This window comes from Lissotriton vulgaris, chromosome 5 (assembly GCF_964263255.1).
Source record: "Lissotriton vulgaris chromosome 5, aLisVul1.2, whole genome shotgun sequence".
Taxonomy (NCBI): Eukaryota; Metazoa; Chordata; class Amphibia; order Caudata; family Salamandridae; genus Lissotriton; species Lissotriton vulgaris.
The window spans coordinates 1,248,886,281-1,248,909,841 of NC_141693.1; the positions used below are offsets into that span (position 1 = coordinate 1,248,886,281).

The window sequence follows — 23,561 nt, forward strand, 5'->3', positions numbered from 1 at the left end:
TTGGTCTTTGGAAAAAAGATAAGGCAATAAATACCACGAGGTCCACCACCAGTGAATGAAAAACTCCAAATTTGACAAGAGTCAGGTGTTGGTATACCTGTGCTTATACAGCAAACATTGAGGCCATGGTGCTGCATGATATGAAACAAGCCGTGGTCTCAAGCTCTAACTGGACCGGGCATGCAGGTCACACGGGTTGCCAGGTGGCCCAGAAGCATGCACCATACTCCTGCTCACAAACCCAACCCGCACATAGGGAAAACAAGGAGAATTTGTGGTATGTACATTTTCACAGAGGAAGGGTAACTCAACCTTTTGTTCCTGAGCAAAAGCAAAGAATGATATAACCTGAAGGCAGTCTTACATCAAACTGGATAGTGCAAGCCAAAGAAATACTTCTTCCAAGGATGCTCATTTAATTAATATATGATTGTGTGAATACTTCTCCCCTGCTTATTACATTTTATCGGCATACATATTTTGCCATAAACATCACCCACCCTACCCATGAAATGGTTTGATGTCACCTTGAGTAGAGTATTGGACACACCTGCCAAGAGCCCAAAGGAATAAATGTTGTGTGTTTTCTCTTGTAGTGACACTGGAACTGTGGCCCCTGAAAGATGCTTGTTTGGAATCATGTTAGATATTTCCAGTTTCTTAGGTAAGTACTGTTTTTTGTAATTTACATTACATCCTGAAACTGATATATTACCCAGTGGTGGTTGTGGTGTTTCAGGGTGGTTATAGTTAGGGTTGCTTTTCCATAGAAAAGGGTTTTTTGGTTTACTAATAACTTTGGCGCTGTTGAAAGATCTTCATGAAGAAAAGCAAATTCACTTCAGCTCCTTCCTGGAAAGTTTTGGGGTGATTCATCAAGCAGGGGTTGTGAAAAAAGGGTGGTCACAAAACGCAAAATCCCCATGCATTTTCCATACATTTCTTTGAGAAGTGCTACCACAAAAATTGCTGAATGGAACTACACCAAATTTGACAGGAAGCTTGATTTTGGTCCACAGACAGTGCTTTTTGTGATTTAGTGCAAATCTCTTCAGTAGGCTTTGAAAAATAAAGGTCCAAAAGTATTTTTATGTCTTGATGGTTGTGTCTGTGAGAGTCTTGTGGAAGTGCCAGTTTAGAAAAAGAGCGTTCTAATTGGTCCAGGGAACTGTTATTTTCCTTTGGGCCATCTCTCTCCTGCAGGAGTCAGACTTTAGCAGTAGCAAAATCTCTGATTGGCTGCCAGCAAGATGAGAAAAGTGTTCCTTGCAGTCATTACAGGACTTAGGGGCTTAGACCCCTCTTCCTGAATTAAAAAAAAACAAAATGATATAAGGGGGCAGGGTAAATATACCATTGGGGAACCCAGAGAACCTCCAATGGGGTCAAACTTAAAAGGAAACAGCACATTTTACCACACTCTCGTGGGAGCCCCGGGCTATCATGGCAAAAAAACAAATGTCAGCTGTCATTTTTAAATATACATATGGAAGGTTTCAGTAGGGCCCCCTCCCTGGCCCATTTGGTGCCCCGGGGACCCCATCCCCAGGACTGATGTTGTAGAGAAGGGGAAGGGCGCCAATCAACGCCCCTCTGTGAGCCTGTTAGGTGCCGGGGACCGCATCCCCTGGGGCTGAAATGTATTAAAGGGGAGGGGGCCACCTGCCCCCCCTACCTAAGCCTAACAAAGGCCCTACGGACCTCATTCACAAGTGCCATAAGTTAAATTAAAAGAGAGACGGGCTGCACAGTCCCACTCTCTGAGCCTTTAATGGCCTTGGAGAACCCATCCCCCAGGGCCGGCTCACATATTGTGTTCTGCAGAGCCCACCCCCGGCACACAGTAGTTTCCTTTCCTTCACTATCGCAGTACATGTATTTGCTCCTATCTGGAGTGAGCATTTTTTAAATCTTCTGCCAAATTGGAACAAACACTAAATCTGCTCACAGCTGGAGAGAGATTTAAAAATACTTCCTCTGGCTGGAGCAGACTTGTGTTCTGTTTCCCTACCCACACATAGTGCTCCCACCTGGAGGGAGCATGCAAAAAGCAGTTGCACCCTCCGGGCATGAGCAGTGCCAGCTTCCACACCATACGGGGAGCCAGCTGGGGCCATTGGAGCCTGGGCTTCCCCTGCTGCCCTAAAAGTTGTGCTTGGTGGGTGCCTAAGATGGGTACTGGGGTACCTACCTTTAAATTACGGAAGCCTGGGGGATGGATTACACACACTTACTCCATACAATGTTTACATCCTTGCATATTATATAACTTATAGCATGTCAAATCATAGCAGTCCTAATAAGACTTATGACATCTGAAATTACATCATTTCTCAGAACACAGTGCATGGTAGAGTGGCCAGTGTACGGTGTAGTGGCATATAGTAGACTAGCATAGAATGGAGTGGCGTAGTGTGCAGTGGCATAGAGTGGAGTGGTGTATACTGTAGTAGCATATAGTGGAATAGCATTCAGTGAAATAGCATACAGTGGAGTAGTGTAGAGTGAAGTGGCATGCACTGTGGTGACGTACACTGCCGTTGCATAAATTTGAATAGCGTACAGTGCTGTAGCATAGACTGGAGTGGCGTGGAGTTGTGTAGGGTGGAGTGGCGTAGAGTGGAGTGGGCTAGAGTAGAGTGGTGTAGAGTGGAGTGGTGTACAAAGGAATAGGGTATTGTATAGTTGTGTACAGTGGATGGGCATAGAGTGGGATAGCATAGAGTGGAGTGTCGTACTGTGGAGTTGTGTGGATTCAGAGTGGGTTCACATACAGTGTAGTGGCATATAATGTAGTGGCATAGACTGGAGTGTTGTACATTGGAGCGACATACTGTGGAATAGTGTACAGTGGAGCTGTGTACAGTGGAATAGCTTACATTGGAGTGGGGTAGGCTGGAGTGGCACAGAGAGGAGTGCGGTATAGTTTAGTGGCACACAGTGGAATAGCACATGCTGCCAGTGGCGCAGAGTGGTTCGGCGTACAGTGGAGTACCGTAGAGTGGACTGTTGAGTGGAGCAGGGTAGAGTGTAGAGTGGTAGCCTATGGTGGCATACAGTTTATTAGTGAACTGTAGAGGGGCATAAAGTTGAGTGTTGTAGAGTGGAGTGGTGTAGAGAGGAATAGCTTAGAATGTAGTGGTGTAGAGATCAGTGGCGTAAAGTTGAGTGGCATACTTTGGAGTAGCGTCCAGAAAATTATTTAAAGTATCAGGTACATTAAAATAAAAATATATAGAAACTGATAGCTTTTTTTCCATACCTATTACCACTTTAACAAAGTGAAAATAGGAACGGAAAAAATATCCAGTCTAATACTTACCTATATCTGAAGGCGTAACGCAGGCTAAAACAACATGACTGATTTTAACTTTTTCAAAGGCAGTCATTACTCACATAATGACTTGTCATTGCAGCTAAAATGCCTTATAACCTAAACAATACTTCGCCTACTTGACCGCTAGTACCCAACAGGATCATCTGTACACCACAATGTGTAATCCTGCCATTCAAATCCATCCAGCCATTTTCATGCTGCGCTTGAGTACAAAGTCTGTGGGAAATGCATTTGTGCCCAGTCGCGTTTTGGGAACCTCTTTGGGGAATCTTTGTGAAACTGTGCATCTCCTGCCAATGTAAAAATGTGTGCATAGTTTAGTGGAGATTTATCTAATGGGTGCAGAGTTATTAATGCTGAAGGAATTTCTGTCTCAGGTAAACTTAACTATAACTACAGATTGCCACTCCGTAATACATATATACACCCCTCATATATTACATCACTGATGCCATCGACAGTCACATCACTGATGACAACTCTAATCCCCCGGGGTCCAGACAAAATTCATTGGGGGTGGGGGGCCATGCGGCCCCTCTCCCTGGGTCGATTTCGACCCAGTGGACACCATTCCCTGGGTAGCCCCACCCAGGGCACTCAGTTTGCTTTGATGGGGACTGAGTGGGAAGCCTGAATGACCCTGCGGTTCCTGCTTGCTCTCCGACTTCAGCAAGAGTAGACATTACTCCCACGTATAGGGATCAGCCAAAAATGCTGATCCCTGTGTGTGGGAGCAATTCTGTCATGTGTTTCCCTGCCCACATGAATCCGGGCAGGGAAACAGATGAAAACTCTACTCCCAGTGACCAGGAGCAGTTTGATAGATCCTGCTTGCACAATTTATGGCCCCAGAAGGAGGGCCGCACAGCCCCCCTTCTTTAGTATGCCCAAACCGGCCCCAGGAAGTTAGTGGTCCCTAGGGCCGCATATTGCCCAGCGGGGGGGGGCGGATCCTTTCCCGTTTTAAATATGTATTTGGTTGGCCGTGGGGAGGTAGTGGTCTCTAGTGCCCGGGGGGGTCCGCATGCCCCCGCATCATTATTTATTTCGCCCCATGCAGGTGGTGGACCCTGGTGCCATCATGATTTCACAGTAAAAAAAATTAAATAAGCCCTAGCAGGGTCCCAGGGGTTCCCCAGGACCAAGGCTAGGGCGTCATGGTATTCCTACCCTGCCCCTTTTCTTTTTTTGTTTTTTATAAATCTTTTTGGGACTTGACTGAGTCTGAATCCCAAAATGACTGCCAACACTTCCTGGCTGAAGTGTTGGCAGCCAATCAGATCCCTGCACTAGATCAGAAGTATTCGCAGAGGGTTTGCTCCTCTTGATATACAAATTTGGATTTTCTTTAATATCTCAAACACTACTGAATGGATTTCACTTTCTGGACCAAGATCTAGCTTTCTGCCAAATGTGTGTAATTCCCTTCTACAGGTCGGGCTGTAGTTGTGTCTAAAATTCCTACCGTTATTAACATGGGAAACACAAATTTCTTGGCCCTCGCCCTTTTCTCGGCACCCGAAAACGTTCCATGCAGAACAATACCCAACCTGACACTTTTTTGGTAGCATTTCATGAAGATCCGTCAAATGGCAGCAAAGTTATTGGAAAGTCAAAAAACGCTTTCCCTATGGAAACTAGGTCCTAACTTTAACTACCTACTAGTGATCGCCAGAAGGTAATATATACCGTACCGTAAGACCCAGTTGAAAGCGGTGGCCGAAATGCGTCGGTGGAGGTTGCTGTACTGAATCAATGTTATGTCACAAGAATCCTTGGCGTTCACTCAACAGAAAAAAGAAAAATGCAGAAATTTTAATTCCTCACTAAGGGGAAAGCTCATACGTGGGACGAGATTGCGACAGAGGACATTGCGGTCACCCCATTTGTCCAGTTCCACTATCATAGGGTGAGGCATGCTTTGCGGGAGATACTAGGCGAGGATATGGCAGAACCCCCTGAGGTCACCTAACTTACACTTATACTAAAAGCAGAAACTCCTACCAAATTAGTGTCTCTCTTTTATGGAGCTGCGCAAACCTATCGCAAGAACGTCTACACAAAGTCTAGGCTGGAGTAGCAAAGGGATCTAGGTATGAATATAGATGACAATATGTGGATGTATAGCTGTGAGATGACTCGTAGAGTGTCCTTAAACGGCCGACATCGACTAATTAATTTTAAATATTTGCAAAGAGTCTACTATACTCCGTAGCGCTTTTTCGTTATGGGCTGCGTGAAACAGCTGAGTGCGAGAGGTGTAGGGGAAGTCCAGCAGACTTTTTACATGCAGCCTGGTTGTGCCCAGCGATAGCCATGTACTGGTAAAAGGTGTTCTAGACATTTAGTTACATCACCAAGACCCCAATATTCCCTGACCCGTTAATTACATTGTTGGGCTATATAAAAAAAAATTAAAGAAGAGAATCAGATGTTTGATTGAAATGGGTGTTTTAATTGCAAAGCGCAGATTAGCAATGGGTTGAGCACGAAGTCCTCCGCCCACCATACAGGAGTGGTCACGAGACATGCTGTACTGTAACACTCTGAACTGTATAGCGAGCTACTCCCCCCACCCCTCGAAGTAACCCCAAATTTTTTTTGGGGTTATACCAAACATTCCTGGCTGGAAGGGACCCTTCAACCACGGACACAACCCCTGTCATGGGGGATAATGTTGGATAAATGTTAATTGTAATAACTAATGAGGCACGGACATTTGTGATCAAGCGGTGTAGCTAATCTATCGGCTAAACTGGAATATAGAGATAAGGAGATGCGCCTGTTATGACCACCGAATGCCTTCACTGCGGATTTTGTTTGATTGTGATTTTTATTTAAAAGAAAAAAAAGGTTACATTACGTCTGTGATGGTATATATATTCATGTTAAGGCTTCAAGAACGTATACTTTGTAATAAGTCCAACTTATTGTATAACTTGCAGAACTGTGGCATGTTTCCCATTTACTTTATAACCTAATAAATACAACAATGAAAAGAAAAAAAATGTAATTCCTTGATGAGACTTGGTTGCCGTCTGTTCATTGTGCCGCTTCATGGGTGGTCCGTGAGGGAGAACCGCTTTTGGTGAATATATATAGCAATCTGTAGTTATAGTTTTGGTTACCAGAGACAGGAATTCCTCACATAAAAAAAAAAAAAAAAAAAAAAAAAATATATATATATATATATATATATATATATATATATATATATGTCAGATTCCTGGTACCGCAATCCTTTTGGAAAAAAACCAGAGTCGAAGCCCACATAGATTTCAAAGTGCTTAAAGATTTATTTGGCAGAAAAACAACCCCTACGCGTTTCGAGGTACGCCTACCTCTTGCTCGTGAGCAAGAGGTAGGCGTACCTCGAAACGCGTAGGGGTTGTTTTTCTGCCAAATAAATCTTTAAGCACTTTGAAATCTATTTGGGCTTCGACTCTGTTTTTTTTCCAAAAGGATTGCGGTACCAGGAATCTGACATATTGAGGGTTTGGCGACCCTGTCGAATGCCCGCTGTGTAAGCGGCGGAAGCACGCCATTCTTGTGTTTATATATATATATATATATATATATATATATATATATATATATATATATATATATATATATATATATATATGGATGAAAAATAAATTGACCGAGAATGTATCATATAATTAGCATTTTATTGCCACGAAATTTAGATAACCTTTCCACATAATGTTGTTGTCTATGCTGCATAATCCTAGTACCCATGACAATGTTAAAGCTTTGCAGAGTATTTTCGAGGCTGCCATTATGATGAAACGTGAAATATGTGTTTTTATACCATGCATTTTGTGCAACAAATGCACCCGAACATGCAATTTTGGCACTTTTAGCAAATCTGTTTTTAGCAGCTTTTCTTCATTGCAAGCAACCAAACATGTAATAATGTGCGCCCATGCTATCTAGAATTCGAGACACATGCCATGTCAACTCCCTATACCAACTCAACTTTCTAGACCTATTTATACAGAACAGTGTCTGTAGCAGAACAGTTTGCGGCTGCTAGGGCACTGAAGCAAAGGAAGGTGTATGGTTTGATGTTGAGGCCCAGAGGCGGGCCTGCAGGTCATCAGAGATAGGCAACTATTTAGGTCCAGGAATGGCGTCTATCAGCACCTGGCAACACTTCGCTTACTAGCCTATGTCCCTTACCTTTTCTTGGGTTTCTGTTTGTCAGTTCCCCCAGGTGTCACTTCAGGTTGCTCTGCTTGTTCTTTCTGACGTCATACCCTTTCAGTACCTATTGCCTGTCATTCTTCAGCCTGCTGTATTTGGTGGTATTCAGGCTTCCCTCCTCCTTTGTTCAGTCAGCCCTAGGTTCAGTGTGCTCTATCGAATGGAAGTTGAAGAGTACAAGTATCACAGGGGAAGATATTAATTTAAGAACTCTAGTGTATACATACCTGTGATAACTATATTTGTAAAGAGTGAGAAATTGGTATATGATAATAATCTGTTGTTAGAAATGGGGGTCTCTAGTTGGCAACGGTTTACACCTTTCTTCAAGTAGGGACCCTTCTTCCTAGTCAGGGTGAGGGGAATACACTTCTAAAATAACTCCTGCTCACCCCCTTGGTAGCTTGGCACGAGTAGACAGGCTTATCTTAGAGGCAGTGTGTAAAGCATTTGTGTACACATACAGTAATACAGTGAAAACACTACAAAGGGACACCACATCAGTTTCGAAAAAATAAGTAATCTTTACCTAAACCAGACAAGACCAAAATGACAACAATCCAAAATATAGTAATCAAAATATGACTTTTTAGAGGTAAAATAGCTCTGTTCAAAGCCAATTGCAGATGCAACACTTTTCACACAAAGTACCTTGGATGCTTTGCACACATAAACAAAAACTGTTGCAGGGAAGGTGATGCGTCGGTTCCTTACTCCCCGGGAAGGTAATGCATTGGTTCCTTACTTCAAGGGAGGTGATGCGTCAGTGCCATACTGCCACACAGGGCGGTGATGCCTCGGTTCTTTACTGAAGGGGAGGTGATGCTTTGGTTTCTTACTGTGCGGGGAGGTGATGCATCGGTTTCTTACTGCGACCCTGTGTTCTTGCTGGCATGGCACCCAGATGCGATGCATGAGGATCTAGGATGCGTCTGTTCCCGATGCGGCAGCGGCAACGGCGTTGGTTCTTGCAGCCGCACAGCAGGGCCTGCGTCGGAACCGATGCAGTGATATCAGACTTCGGAGATCAGTGCACAAGATTTGGCATGCTGCGATTTCTGGAGCCTCGGCAGGCGCTGTGTCAATTTCTTCAATGATGCATTGGAAACAGGTGCTAAAGTGTTGTGCTTCTCGAAGTTGCGTTACTTTTCCAGGCTTCAGAAGTCCAAAGCAGCAGCAGGCACCTCTTAGCAGGTCAGAAACTCCCAGCAAGGAAGTTCAGGGGAGCTAGTGGTGAAGTCTTTGTGTCCCTGAGACTGGGGAACAGGATGCAAGCTCTATTTCAAGCCCTTGGAGATCTTCCCCAAGCAGGGGGCACAGCACACAGCAAAGTCCTTGTCCTTTGCTTGGGAGAAACAGTGACTGCAGGCCAACCTCAGACAACAAACAGCAAAGGGGCAGTACTCCTCCTAAGTTTCTCCAGCTCTTCTCCTGGGCAGAGGTTCCTCTTGGTTCCCAGAAGTGATCTTTGAAGTCTTTTCTATCCCTGAGACTTCCAATAGGGGGCAAGCTCTACTTCAAGCCCTTGGAGAAAGAAAAATCTAACAGCAGGATGATGAAGCACAGTCCAGTCCTTTCCCTGCCCAAGACAGAAGCTTCCACTGCAGGCCAACCCCCACAGCACAGGGGCAGTACTCCTCTTCCAGTCTATCCGGTTCTTCTTCCTGGCAGGTTCCTTATTTCAGCAGTACTCTAAAATCAGGGGACTGGGCCCCACTTTTTAATAGTACAAATTCCTTTGTTCTATGGTGGCAGAGAAGCTCTTTGCCCAGCCAAAACCAGTTCTGTCCTCTCTGGTGCAGCTGCCACTCAGGAGGTGGAGACAGCATTGTCCAAGGCAGGCCAGGCCTATTCAGACGTGAGAGAACACTCCTCCCCCTACTCTAAATGCAGCCCAGGTCTATTCAACCCAGCCCTGACTCATCCAGGAAATGCAGGACACACATCAACCCTGGTGGCCGTCTGAGAGAATGCACATCCCCAGCCCCTGTCATTCAAAAGCCAGACTGTTTAACCACTAACCAGCAGAAGTACACACGCTGGCTAAGCTCGAAAACACCCACTTTCTAAAAGTGGTATTTTCAAACACACAATATAAAAATAAACTTTACTAAAAAATTTGTTCTGTATATTCTGAGTTCAGGCATACTAAACTCAAATTTTTATCTCGTCCCAATGGTAAGTGATATTTATAAGATGTTATAATTAAACTCCCATTCTATCCTTTGTGACAGATAGCCTTTCAATAGGGAAAACCAAAATTGGCAGTATTTCACTATCAAGACATGCAACAAACCTCAGGGCATGCTGTACCTTTCACATACACTGCACTCTGCCCATAGGGCTACCTTGGGCCTACCTTAGGGGTGTCTTACATGTAAGAAAAGGGAAGGTTGGGGCCTGGCAAGTGAATGCACTTGCCAGGTCGACATGACAGTACCAAACTGTGCACAGACACTGCAGTAACAGGTCTGAGTTACATTTACAGGCTGCTCATGTGGGTGGTACAATCAGTGCTGCAGCCCCACTAGCAGCATTTGATAAACAGGCCCTGTACACACCCTGTGCACTGTACTAGGGACTTACCAGAAAATCAAATATGCCAATCGTAGAATCACCAATCCATAACAACAATTTACAGGGAAAGCATATGGACTTTAGCACTGATCAGCAGTGGAAAAGTGCCCAGAGTCCTAAAACCTGCTCTCTCTCTATCTTTTTATCTCTAGCTCTCTTGCTAATTATTTGTTACTGGGAACTATCTTGAATACTGACTTACATTGATTGTATGTATATAGGTGAATACTAGGGAAAAAGGTGGATTAACACCAAACCCATTGTATCCCCAATACCTGGTAGTTTTGCTGCCTGACAAGATAGGCAGGCTCAAATTATTGCAGAGTTCAAAGAAGAATTTAAAACAGCCCCTAATGAATGGGTATATTTGTTAGGCTGAACTAATTACTGCAGTCACAAGGAGGAATAAGTACCACTGGTCAAGAAGCAGGCTTCTCCCCAGCCTACAACTTCCCTAGTAAATCCTTCTTTTACTTCTTTTGTGGACACTAGTCTGGCAACACTAGAAACACAATTCTGTCAATTTCCATATATTTGAGTTAATTTTGGCCCAATGGATATTAGATTTCTTACCTTGCCCGAATCAAATTCAATACATATATTGCTAAACTGCCCTTTGTATTCTCCTGTTTTTCTAAGGATGCCCTCATGTGGGCCATACCTTTGATTATAAACAAAACTCTTTGGTTATAAAATGATTACACAATCCGCAAAACAATTTGAGCAGTGTTTGAAAAAAGCCAGACAGTGTAGCAGGTACAATCTAGTTTGTTGATCTTATTATTACAAGGCTCCCAGGATCTTGTTTCCTATATTGCCTTCTTCCATCACTTCTCTTCTGAGACCACTTGGACTTATGAGGCTGCTGTCTTTGATCAAGCTCTCAGAGAGGATTTCAAAGACTAGCACTACTAAGTGCTAAAAGAGTTAAAACTTCAGATCAACAACAAAGGCAGAGGAGGTCCAAATGAAGATGGATGAATCAGCAAGCATTTTTGACAATCATTGTGGAGAGTTCTGTTTCAATTGCTGTGGAAGAACCTGTGCAAATATGGGCACTTCGAAAGATTTTGAGTTTTGAAGATTGCTAAAGATGAAGGAAAGCCAGGTTGGAAAGTTCTAGAAGATTCCTCTTACTAAATTCCATAGATTCACTTTTGGGAAGAGATTTGTACAGACAATATCATTTGTTCCAATCCAATATGGGGAACTCTTCTCACAGTGTTTCTTGTAGGTCATATCTAGAAAATGAATTATATGTTGACTGGGTTGCTTTCTGGTAAGTCCCAATGCTGCTTGTCTGCTGCTGTTTGCTCACTCCAGCAAGCCAGGCTTTCCTGTTTTTAGGGCATGTCTTGCTCAAGATTCCTCAGCTTCATCCTAATATAGCAACATTTTCTGACCGTCCTGGCCTGAATATTTCTTAGAGGGTTTTTGCTGAACCTTCAGTTTTTTTCTTTCCAAGGCTCTGCAATTACTTCTGACCTAGCTCTTGCCTCCATTGTCAATCAGCAGTTGAAAGAAAGAAGCAACTGCCAATATCTTTAGACTAAAAACAGTTGCTTCCTTGTGTCATTAAGTCCTGTCAGGAAACAAGGCACTGTAAGTGCATTTCCTTGATTTATCATTGAGTCATTTTACATGCTTATTGTGCTGGGTACTACCTGGCTTAGAAAGAACAATCTTCAAGTTGATTAGCAGTATGCTAATGTAAATCTTTCCTTGGAATACTGTAAAAGACATTGTTTATTTCTGAATCAAATAGGTGTCATTCAATTATTTGTGTGTGTAGCTACAACTGATTCAGAAGTCTCATTTCCTTCTTTACCTGACAAATCTAAGGAATATGTAGCGGTTTAAGTGAAGAAGGAGCAGAAACGTTACCTCCTTTATGAAGTGTGATTGTTCAATTGCCTTACAACAAATAAATGCTAAGAGGAGTTAACCCTAACTCTTAAAGAGGATGACATCTTGAAGAAATTTCTGAAACAAAATCTGAGTGGTCGTTTTATAGACTATTCCTTGTCACAGATGAGAGCTCCTTTATCCTTAGCACCCAAATCTAATAGGGAGCTGAATCCATGTGTGAATTACAGAGAGCTGAGTTCCAATACAGTAACAAACCACTCTACTACCAGTGATGTCCCTACTACTGCATTAAAATAATTTTGCTGCATTTGTCACCAAGATCTGTGTGGTTAATTAATTTGCTCACAATAACAGAAGTTGAAGTATTTGGTAAAGCTGTTTAAACAGTGCAACGCCCCAGCAGTGTTTTAACAATTTGGTTAAGACATCTTACATTTTGTTCTAGACACATATATGATCATATATTCAGATGCTCAAGACCCAAAACAAGTTAAAGAAGTGTTACAGCATCAGCGGAACCATGCCTTGTTTGCAAAACTAGAAATGTTTATTTTTGCAATGTCTTACATTTCTTTCTTAACCCCTTCGCTGCTGGCCCGTTTCCGCCGCTGCGCGGTAAACAAATGAACAGGGGCGGGCCATGATGAGCCCCAGCCGTCATCAGCACACGAGCACCGTAGTGCATGACGGCTGGGGTTCGTCACCAGCATACAAGGGGTTAATTATTGTTATTTAAGAGGAGGTCATTAGTAAGAACTCACAAAACGTCACTGCAGTTATGGACTGGCATCAGCCTAGGATTGTCAAAGAGATACAACAGTTCTTTGCTCACTTCTCTAAACATTTCACTGACAGTTTTTCTACCATTGTAATATTGTAATACCTATAGTTCATCTCACCAAGCCTTAAGTTCAATTTAAATGGGGGAACTGAGCAACAACAAGCCTTTAACAGACTTAAAGTCACTTTCACTTTAGCTCCTATTGTATGGCATCCTGGCACCAATCTTTCCATCATTGTTGAAATTGATGCCTCTGTACTTGTATTAGGAGCAATTCGTTCACAGAGACTGATGCTTTACAGCCAGGCGCTATGATTTGGTATTGCTAGCCAGAGAGGAAGCATCTTCCCATTTGAGACATTATCTGGATGTGGGCAAGTTTCCACTAACAGTGGGCTCGATTCACAGAACTAACTTATGACACAATCCTAAACTTACTACTTTTGGTATTCACAGAAGACATTTAGTAGTAGTAAAGTTAGGATTTTGTCTTTAAGTTTGACCTAAGGCAAACTTAAGACAGACTTAAGACAAACTTGAGACAGACTTAAGTTAGGATTTTGTCTTAAGTTTGTGTTAAGTCTGTCTTACATTTGTGTTAAGTCTGTCTTATGTTTGTCTTAAATTTGTCTTAAGTCAAACTTAAGACAAAATCCTAACTTTACTACTACTAAATGCCTTCTGTGAATACCAAAAGTAGTAAGTTTAAGATTTTGTCTTAAGTTAGTTCTGTGAATCGGCCCCTGAATGTCATGCACGCACCTGTTGTCTCGGGAGTGTCCTGGAGGCTCGATGCTAAGCTGTCTGCCTCACCCCTATCACCCTCGGGAGTCAGGATAGAACACTAACCCCCAAGTAGTGACGAGGGGGAAACAGGGGAACAACTAGGATAGAGGGGGATAAACACAGCTCTCCACGATCTTCACCAAAGACAGAGTCGCTTCAATCTTCTCTAGCCTGGTGCTGTAGCAAAAGAAACAAAGAGTTATAGAAAACAAAACCTCCCCACACAACTCTCAAAATACTGATCTGTGGGAACTTATATACCTTCAGAATACTGAGGAGATGCGGGAAGTGCCAGGAAACAATAGTGCAAAAGAACGGAGTATAAAACCAGGTTGCCAAATTCTGTAGACAGAAACACCCAGTAAATACTAGCAAAACTTCAGGGAATATACTTTACTACGTATTCTAGAACTCACCCAAACGGTTCTGTAACACGCTATAACTGAATCAGAAGCAATACCCATGGGCAGCAGGAGCGTAAGCCTTGTTAAGTGCACAAGGCACCTCTCACTAATGTGGAAACTCCACAAAGATAAGAAAACGATAACACAATAAACCTACCATGCAAGCGAAGTGAGGCTTGCGTATTAGATAGGATCGAATAAGGAAACATAAAGAGGAAACAAAAGCGGTACCAAGAGAAGCTAAGCCGCTTCTTAACTCACACGACAAACAAGTAGGAAGGCGAAGGATACTAGGACACACAGGAATAACCGCTAACTCCTCGGACGGCCGTCACCGTGACCCGGAACGAGAACCAACAAGCTGGCTAAACGCGAAGCGTTTCCTGTGCATCTTGGGCGGGGTTAAATAACACTAGCAGGCCAATGCGCATGCGCTACTCTTTGCACATGCGTTCACCGTCGCTCAGCCTCCTTTTGCCAACCATTGCCAACCCCGAGTGGTAGAGTGATGACCGAGATCGGGAACAACAATCTGCGGCGCTTGTGAAATTCTATATTTAAATGTGGTAAGCGGACGTGTCGGCCGACTGGGCAGTGGATAGTCTATGCGCGCAGGCACAAGCATGACACTGAATGACCACTCATAAAAACAGGATTTTCAAGGTCCATGAAATGTCCTAATGCCTGCCATGCCTATTGGATGTTTTTCTGTCCAGCGTTAAATATGTTTACACCTATAGACCTGGGACAAGACCCTTAATGACTGCTGCTCTCTCAAGAAGAGGTAATCCGGATGATACTATCCTTGCATTCAATTCAGCCAAAGTTATGGACATGAATGTCTTCTTGGCAAAAGTCAGAATAACATTACATTATGTAAAACCACAAACTTGGATTCGGGAAAATTCACAAGTATGTACAGAATTGGATGAAGTGAAGTATCACAACGGGAAATTACATATTCCTAGTGAACACCTCTGGCAAAACATCATGCTCTTATGGCAGGACATTTTGGAGAGAAAGACCCTTGACCTAGTACAGAGACATTTTTGGTGGTCAACTTGTCAGGAGAATGTTCAAAATTATGTGAAGAAATGTGAGATGTCTTCAAATAAACACATTTCATCAAATACCAGCTAAATTGTTAATCCTTTGCCTTCTTCTGTCAGACACTGGAGAAGACTTTTCATGGATTTTATCACTAACCTTTCTCTATCAAATAAATACAATACTATCTTGATTATCGTAAAAGTTTTCAGGAAATATGCCAATGTTGTACCTCTTTCCGAAGGTTCCTTCTGCTCCAGAACTGATGTTTTTTAAAAGAGGGTTGTTCAGTAATATTAAAAAGATTGGATAAAATCGATTCTAAATCAACCAGCAATTATCTCCAGTCAGTGTATATCAACTTGAACTAGATTGTAGATCAGTTGCTTAGACGGTACACTATGAACCAGCACGATACATGGATTACATGGTTACTAATTAAAGAATGTGTCTGCAATAATTTACTGAACGTTTCTTTGGGTCTCTCTCCTTTCTCTGATTCTTACGATTTTCATAAACAACCTCTATCCCGGTTCTCACTGTGTCAGCACTTTTTATGCCAACAACTGTACTGTTAGATGTATTGTTTCGCCTTGCGCAAAGCAGCAGCCAACTGCAGGGGATTTGCAGCTCACTATTGTGGTGCTTCTCAATGGTAAGTTATTGAATATAAAGTTTGGCTTTCATCCTGCATTATGCCCATCCCTGGGGTTCACCCCAGATTTTTGCCTTTATTTATAGAACCATTTTCTATCACTCACCTGCTGGGCAGTGGGGCAGTTTGTTTGGAATTCCCTTATCACTGCTGCATCCATTCAGTATTTTTATGTATCACACACTAAACCTGCTGTCACATCTCATACTCTTCCTCATCAAATGATCGTGGTTGAAGGTACTGCAAAATTTGAGGTGTTGGCTATTATCAAATCCTGAAGAGTTGAGGGTCACTTGCAGTATTTGGTACACTAGATGGGACCTTCTGAGTAGTTATTGGAACTTGCAGCTTTTGTTCACATTTCTAGGCTGGTGGCAAGCTTCCATCTGTAATTTCTTTTACGCCTGGTCGGCCCAAGTCTGGGAGGGGGTGTTCGGGAAGGTATTGTCAGGAATTCAATGTGGGAGGTATTCAGTTCGATCAACTTCAATTTGTAAACTTAGTTATGCAGTAAAATATCTACAGCAGATCGACGTGTGGCAGTTGGGGTGTTAGTGCAAAGCAAGATGTTTGGTTCATTGTTCAGATCAAGGTCTTTAATGTGAACGTCACCAGACAATTATTTAGATCCAGGAATGGCACTGTGATCGTGGGGTTTGGGCGGACCGGAATAACAGGCGTGGAGTCCGTATATAGTGGGCTATCTCTTAGGCGGTTTTTATTGTCAATACAGAGTTCGAAGGGGGGGAGGGAGAACAGTGTCCTGAAGCGGTGCTTGGCCCGATGTCGAGACGATGGCTCTTTGCGGAGGGAAGGTGCTTGGCAGGAAGTCGTGTTGAGGGCTTCTTCCATAGGGATTAGTCGGTTGGTCCCCGGGATGGGAGTTCCTCGGAGATATGGGAAGGAGAGAGAAAGAGGGCTGTTAGTCCGACGAGTTATAACAGGCTGATGCCGTATACCTTCACCAAGGGGGTGCGGGATTTTGAGGGAACGTGAGGAAGGTAGGGGTCGGGTCAAGAAGGGGAAAGAGGAAGAATGGGAGGGCAGAAGGGTGACTAAGTGCCGGGGAAGTGTGGGACTTTATATACAACTGTGCCTGTGACTTCACACGGGTAATATACAGTTCTACAGTGCTGGGTGCAAGGTGGGGGGGGGGTTTGACTAATTTACACGCTAATATTTACACTCTCTGTACAAGGGGAATCGGTACTAACTTGCCCAGCCGCAACTCTCCCGCGAGTTGCGGCCGCTCTCCAGCCTCCTCCACCGTACTCCACCAGTCCTCTGTCCAGACTTCGTCTTCTTCTTCCGCTTCACCGCTAGTCTCCGTAGGTTCTCCACACGCTGTTTCCTGCCACGAGTCCTCCTGCTTGGACACACTCCTCTCTTCGATTCCAGCTTTTCCACACTCCGCCTCGGGATTGGGGAAGGGACTTCCGGGGATACTGGCAAGTCCTTCCGGTTTTCTGCTTGTTGCTATTGGCTCCTGCAAAGAAGGAGAGAGGGGTGGAGTCCGGGTTGCTATGGACGCCACAGGATCGAATGGCGATGTCCGGGGCTTCGAGGGACGAGGCAGCCCGGACGAGGTAGGGGACGTTGATCCGTCACATCCCCTCTCCCTAGCTGTCCTTCTTGATAGGGTTGGAGGGTGAGGGTAACGGGAGAGGTAATCGACATTACCCTGATCCACGCCTTTCCGGTGGAAAGTCCTGAACCTATAGGGTTGTAGGGATAAGAGCCAACGAAGGACGCGGTTGTTGTGTCCTTTGTATACGGGCCATCCATTCCAACGGGGCATGGTCGGTGTACAGGACAAAATCCCGTCTGTCCAGGTAGTAGCGGAGGCTTTCTACAGCCCATTTAATGGGCAGAGCCTCTTTTTCTACTACGGCGTAGTTCGTCTCTCTTGGAAACAATTTTCTGCTCAAAAAGAGGATGGGTCGTTCCTCCCCGTTGTGGTCCTTCTGAGATAGGACTGCCCCCAAGCCCTGTTCCGAAGCGTCAGTTTGGAGAATAAAGGGCAGGGAATAGTCCGGGCTGATAAGCACAGGACCAGACATCAGGGACTGCTTAAGGGTGTTAAATGCATGTAGCCAAGAGGGGTCAGGGTGTCTCAGAGCCTCTTTTGTCTTTGTAGACTTTTTTAAGAGATCGTTTAGGGGTGCTGCGGTCTGGGAAAAATTAGGGATGAATCGCCTATAGTACCCTAAGAGACCTAAAAATGCGTGCAGCTCTTTTCGTGTTCGGGGGAAAGAGATCTACTGTATGGCGGTGATTTTATTGTTTTGGGGTCGGATAATTCCCTCGCCTAAAAGATAACCCAGGCACTTGACTGTTTGGGCGGCTAAGGTGGTCTTTGAGGGGTTAATGGTGAACCCGAATGAATTCAAGGTGCCGACAACTTTTTGTAGGTGGTGCAGGTGTTGGTCCCAGTCGTCACTGTAGATGATTATGTCATCCAAATAGGCCCGCGCGTATCGGGAATGAGGCCGTAACACCTGATTCATGGCCCTCTGAAAAGTGGCAGGGGCGCCGTGAAGACTGAAGGGCAACACCGTAAACTGAAACATACCTTTGGGCGTAGAAAATGCAGTTTTCTTTTTGTCCTCGTTTCTCAATGGGATTTGCCAATAGCCCTTGCATAGGTACTTAGCCTTCCCTATACGCTCAATCATCTCATCAACACGAGGCAAAGGGTAGGTATCAAAGGATGAGATCATATTGACCTCGCGGAAGTCAATGCAAAATCTGATCGACCCGTCAGGTTTTGGCACCAACACAATAGGCGAATTCCAACTGCTAATACAAGGTTCTATGATCCCCATGCGCAGCATCTGGGCTATTTCATCCTTAATGACGGCTCTGCGGGCCTCAGGGACCCGATAGGTCCTGGGATTATCAACTGAGGTGTTTGTTGGGCCCTTCCCTTTCTATACAAAAGTCCGTTCTTTTTATAGAAGTAGGGACCTACTTGTAGGGGTCTTCATTGTCCAAGGCACGCCCCCACGCCTCTTCTGGACGGGGTCTTCCTGTTGTGCTGCGCGGAATTCCCTGTCTGTTTCCCAGGGGTGTTCTTCCAAATGAACGGGGAAAGCTGTAGCATAGTTCCTCTTCTCTTTCTTCTTTTGGGTTTTACCGGGTTCCGTTTGGATGGCATGCTCAATAACGGAGGAGGGACCAGGGTAGGATGAGAACACCTTTTGTAGTGGCCTCAAGGAGTAGCGGAGTTCTTGTTTCTGCTTCTCCGTCAATTCTGGATCCATACAGATCTCATAGGACAGGACGGTTTCTGGTTCCGTACCGGACAGAACGGGCGAGGGCCTACCCATTCCATTAAATGATTTACATGGTATATCTGGGAGGTGTGCCGGGTGGGGTCTGTTTCTATCTCATAGGTAACCGGTGTTGCCTGTCGTAGGACCGAAAAAGGGCCCTGCCATTGTCCCAGCAATTTGTGGTCTGAGGAAGGCATGAGGAGGAGCACCAGGTCTCCAGGTTTAAAGGACCTTGGTTTTGTGCCCTTATCATATTGTTGTCTCTGGGCTGCTTGTGCAGTCACCATGTTCTGTCTCACGATGTCCCTTATTTGTCCCAGATGGGTCCTGAGGTTTTCCACGTACTCAGGGAGGGGTCTGGTTCGGTCAGGTTCGGTCTCCCAGGCTTCTCTGGCCATGTCTAACAGGGTTCGTGGGGGACGCCCATATAAAAGCTCATAAGGCGAAAACCCCGTGCTGCTCTGCACCTTGCAGCGGATCGCAAATAAAGCTAGGGGCAACATCTCCTCCCACCTTTTGCTCTCAAGGGCCAATAATTTCTTCAAGGTGGTCTTTAGAGTGGCGTTGTATCGCTCAACAAGCCCATCCGTTTGGGGATGGTATGTGGAGGTTCTTATCTGCTTAACACCTAGTTGGGAACACACCTGTCTCATGAGAGAGGATACAAAGGGGGTCCCCTGGTCGGTCAAGATTTCTCTAGGTAAGCCTACCCTAGAGAAGATCGAGATCAAAGCTTTGGCTATGTTCTGGGTGGTGGGTTGTCGTAGGTGTATGGCTTTGGGGAAACGGGTGGCGTAGTCGACCAGGACTAAGGCATATCGACACCCGCTTCTGGAAGGTAACATGGGGCCTAAAATATCCATCTCTTCCCTACTGAAGGGTATGTCCATAAGGGGCAGGGGTTGAGAGGCACTCGGGGGGTGGGTCGATATCTACTGTTCTTTTGGCAGATCGGACATGCACGGCAGTACTGCTTCACTTGCTGGTCGACGCCTGGCCAATAGAACTTTTCCAGGATCGTCTGACCAGTCTTCTCATCGCTAAAGTGGCCCCCTGTAAGTGACTGTGGGCGAGAAACAACACCTTATCGCGGAAGGGTCCTGGGATTATCAACTGAGGTGTTTGTTGGGCCCTTCCCTTTCTATACAAAAGTCCGTTCTTTTTATAGAAGTAGGGACCTACTTGTAGGGGTCTTCATTGTCCAAGGCACGCCCCCACGCCTCTTCTGGACGGGGTCTTCCTGTGGTGCTGCGCGGAATTCCCTGTCTGTTTCCCAGGGGTGTTCTTCCAAATGAACGGGGAAAGCTGTAGCATAGTTCCTCTTCTCTTTCTTCTTTTGGGTTTTTGTTTTGTAGGGTCTGGCTGTTGTTTCGGGGGACGGATGGCCTTGGGGAAACGGGGCTTCGGACCACCACTTTTTCAAGGAGTCTGTCGTATCATGGAGAAGATGGGGAAGACCGGCGTAGTCGCTACTCAGTATTACCTGTTCCGGGAGGGTAGGTACTAGACCAACAGTCAGCGTGCTTCCGTGGTCCATGGGGTGTTGAACCCGAAGTCGGGCGGTAGGGTACAGTTTCGTATCACCGTGTACGCACTGGATGGCTACTGTACCGGTCACTGGTCCCACCGGGGTTGGCAGCTCTTGGGGCCGGAGCACGCTCTGCCTCCAGCCCGTATCAGCAAGGGCTAGAACCGAGTGTCCATCCACTCTCACCGGGCAACGAAATTTGGGAGGGGTAGCTTCTGCCATGCGGCAAACAAAGTTCCGGGCTAGACCCACCTCCATCGGTTCTTCTTTCTGGGGGCATACTCGGGCGATGTGTCCATATCCCCCGCAGTGATAACACTGAGGTCCGGGTGGAGGTGGTCGAGGCATAACAGGGTAAGGAAACAGGGGAGCGGGCTCCGGTTTCTTGGGAATAAGAGGTCTCGGGCTATGTGTTTGGTGTCGGTGGGTATGTTCCTCTTTCGGTTTCTGGAAGTCTTGTGCTCGACTGTAGGCATTAGCGATCTCTATCGTGTTTTCCAGCGTGAGGCGGGCGTGTTGACGAACCCATTTTTGGGTGGCAGGATGTAGAGACGCCAAAAACTGTTCCAGATATATTTTAGAGAGTATGTCTTCTTTTGTGGCTGTGGTAGGTCGTAGCCAGCGATCGGCCAGATCTTTGATGCGAAAAGACAGGGCCCGAGGGGTTTCTTGTGGCCCTTCTCTGGCCTGGCGCAGCCTCACCCTATAGGTTTCGTCATCAATACCCAGGCGCGCTGGGACACATGTTTTGATGTCCACATAAGGGGTCTGTCCCTAGATATTGGCCTGTTGGGAGGCTGCTTGTAACTCGCCGGTCAGTAGAGGACCCAGATAGTGACCCCAACGGTCAGGGGGCCAAGCGGCGGCTTGGGCCAGCCGTTCAAAATTAGTGAAGAAGAAGTCCGGGTCTTCTCCTGGTACATACTTTTGTAGGACCACAGAGGGAAGAGAAGTGACAGGTCTTTGTTGACCTAGTACGTCGGTGAGCTTGCCTAATGCTTTGTCTTGGGCTGCACCCTGGCCTTTCAGGACATTGTGTAGTTGTCCTCGGTCATCCTCGGCTGTCTTGAGGAACTGCTCCATCATCTTCCCCAGTTGCTCCTGAGTCTCCGCCAATTTCTTAACAGCAGCCTCCATGCTTCTGGATAATCCCACCTCTGACACCAACTGTGATCGTGGGGTTTGGGCGGACCGGAGTAACAGGCGTGGAGCCCGTATATGGTTGGCTATCTCTTAGCTGGTTTTTATTGTCAATACAGAGTTCGAAGGGGGGGGAGGGAGAACAGTGTCCTGAAGCGGTGCTTGGCCCGATGTCGAGACGATGGCTCTTGGCAGGAAGTCGTGTTGAGGGCTTCTTCCAGAGGGATTAGTCGGTTGGTCCCCAGGATGGCAGTTCCTCTGAGGTATGGGAAGGAGAGAGAAAGAGGGCCGTTAGTCCGACGAGTTATAACAGGCTGATGCCGTATACCTTCACTAAGGGGGTGCGGGACTTTGAGCGAACTTGAGGAAGGTAGGGGACGGGTCAAGAAGGGGAAAGAAGAAGAATGGGAGGGCAGAAGGGTCACTAACTGCCGGGGGAGTGTGGGACTTTATATACAACTGTGCCTGTGACTTCACATGGGTAATATACAGTTCTACAGTGCTGGGTGCAAGGTGGGGGGGGGTTTGACTAATTGTAATATAAATGTAAATGTATGTATACTTGTAAAGCGCACTATCACCTGACAGGCATCTTGGCGCTGTATACCGCTGTGGAACCCGTCCTGGCTTTCCCTGTGAGATGCTCCCTACTGGGCACCCCCAAGGTGAAACCAGGCATCCCAGCGCTTTAGGGCCGTTGTGGAGATTAAGCAAGCTATTGCCCAGAGTTGCAGAGTGGGGACCCATGATTAGAGTAGGCACCGAGGCGAGAATTATCGAGTCCGTGAACATTGAGCCCAAGACCCTGCCGCGTTGGGAATTGAACCCTGGTCCCGGCCAGACTTCTGCATCAGGGTCTGCCGCTCTAACCATTGAGCCACACTTCTCTAATTTACACGCTAATATTTACACTCTCTATACAAGGGGAATCGGTACTCACTTGCCCCGCCGCAACTCTCCCGCGAGTTGCGGCCGCTCTCCAGCCTCCTCCACCGGACTCCACCAGTCCTCGGTTCAGACTTCGTCTTCTTCTTCCGCTTCACCTCTCGTCTCCGTAGGTTCTCCGCACGCTGTCTCCTGCCACGAGTCCTCTTGCTTGAACACACTCCTCCCTTCGATTCCTACTTTTCCGCACTCCGCCTCGGGATTGGGGAAGGGACTTCCGGGGTTACTGGCGAGTCCTTCCGGTTTTCTGCTTGTTGCTATTGGCTCCTGCAAAGACGGAGAGAGGGGTGGAGTCCGGGTCGCTATGGACGCCACGGGATCGAATGGCGAGGTCCGGGGCTTCGAGGGACGAGGCCGCCTGGACAAGGTAGGGGACGTGGATCCGTCACCGTCACAGGCGCCTTTTGATATTTGGTATTAATTGCGTAGCGTGTCTTGTCCACTTTCATCTTAGTTTGTTCACCAGCCTGTGTCTTGTTTCCTTCCTTATCAGTTTCCTCAGGGGTCTCTTCTTTTCACGTTGCTCTGCTTGTTCTCTCAGTCCTACTTGTCTTTCAATTCCTGGTCTCCGTTATTCCTCCACCTGCTGTATTTGTCATATTTCTGACGTTCATTTCCTTCTTCTTTCCATCAGCCCTTGGCTCACTGTGACCTGCTGAATAGAATCCAGAGAGTCCGAACAACAAAGGGGAACACATTGTATTACATGTGTTTAAGTGCTATAGCACATACTTACCTATGACAGTTATATGCTACCAGTGAGAGATGAGTACATGCTGATATTCTGTGATACTTACAAACTACTGAAAATAAACATATCAGAAATGATGTGTGGAGTAAAATCTTCATCTCTCTCCTTTTGTCTCTCTAATTTGTTCCTCTTCACCTGAGGAGCTACCTCTAAAGCCATCATACATTAATTGTTGCTGTAAAGGTGCATACCAGGGAGCGAGGTAGATTATAGTTGAACCCATCGCATACCCAGTACCTGACTGGTGCACAGTTGGT

The 23,561-nt window shown here is 45.8% G+C and overlaps 1 protein-coding gene across 1 annotated transcript in view; it reads left to right on the forward strand.

Annotated features, from left to right (window-relative positions):
* The window catches only part of DRAM2 (DNA damage regulated autophagy modulator 2), a 253,651-nt gene that overhangs the window by 125,849 nt on the left and 104,241 nt on the right, over positions 1-23,561 (forward strand). The window contains exon 2 of the mRNA XM_086923092.1: positions 597-664. Within this exon, the coding sequence (XP_086779218.1) occupies positions 597-664 (68 nt within the window). The remainder of the gene's footprint in view (positions 1-596; positions 665-23,561) is intronic.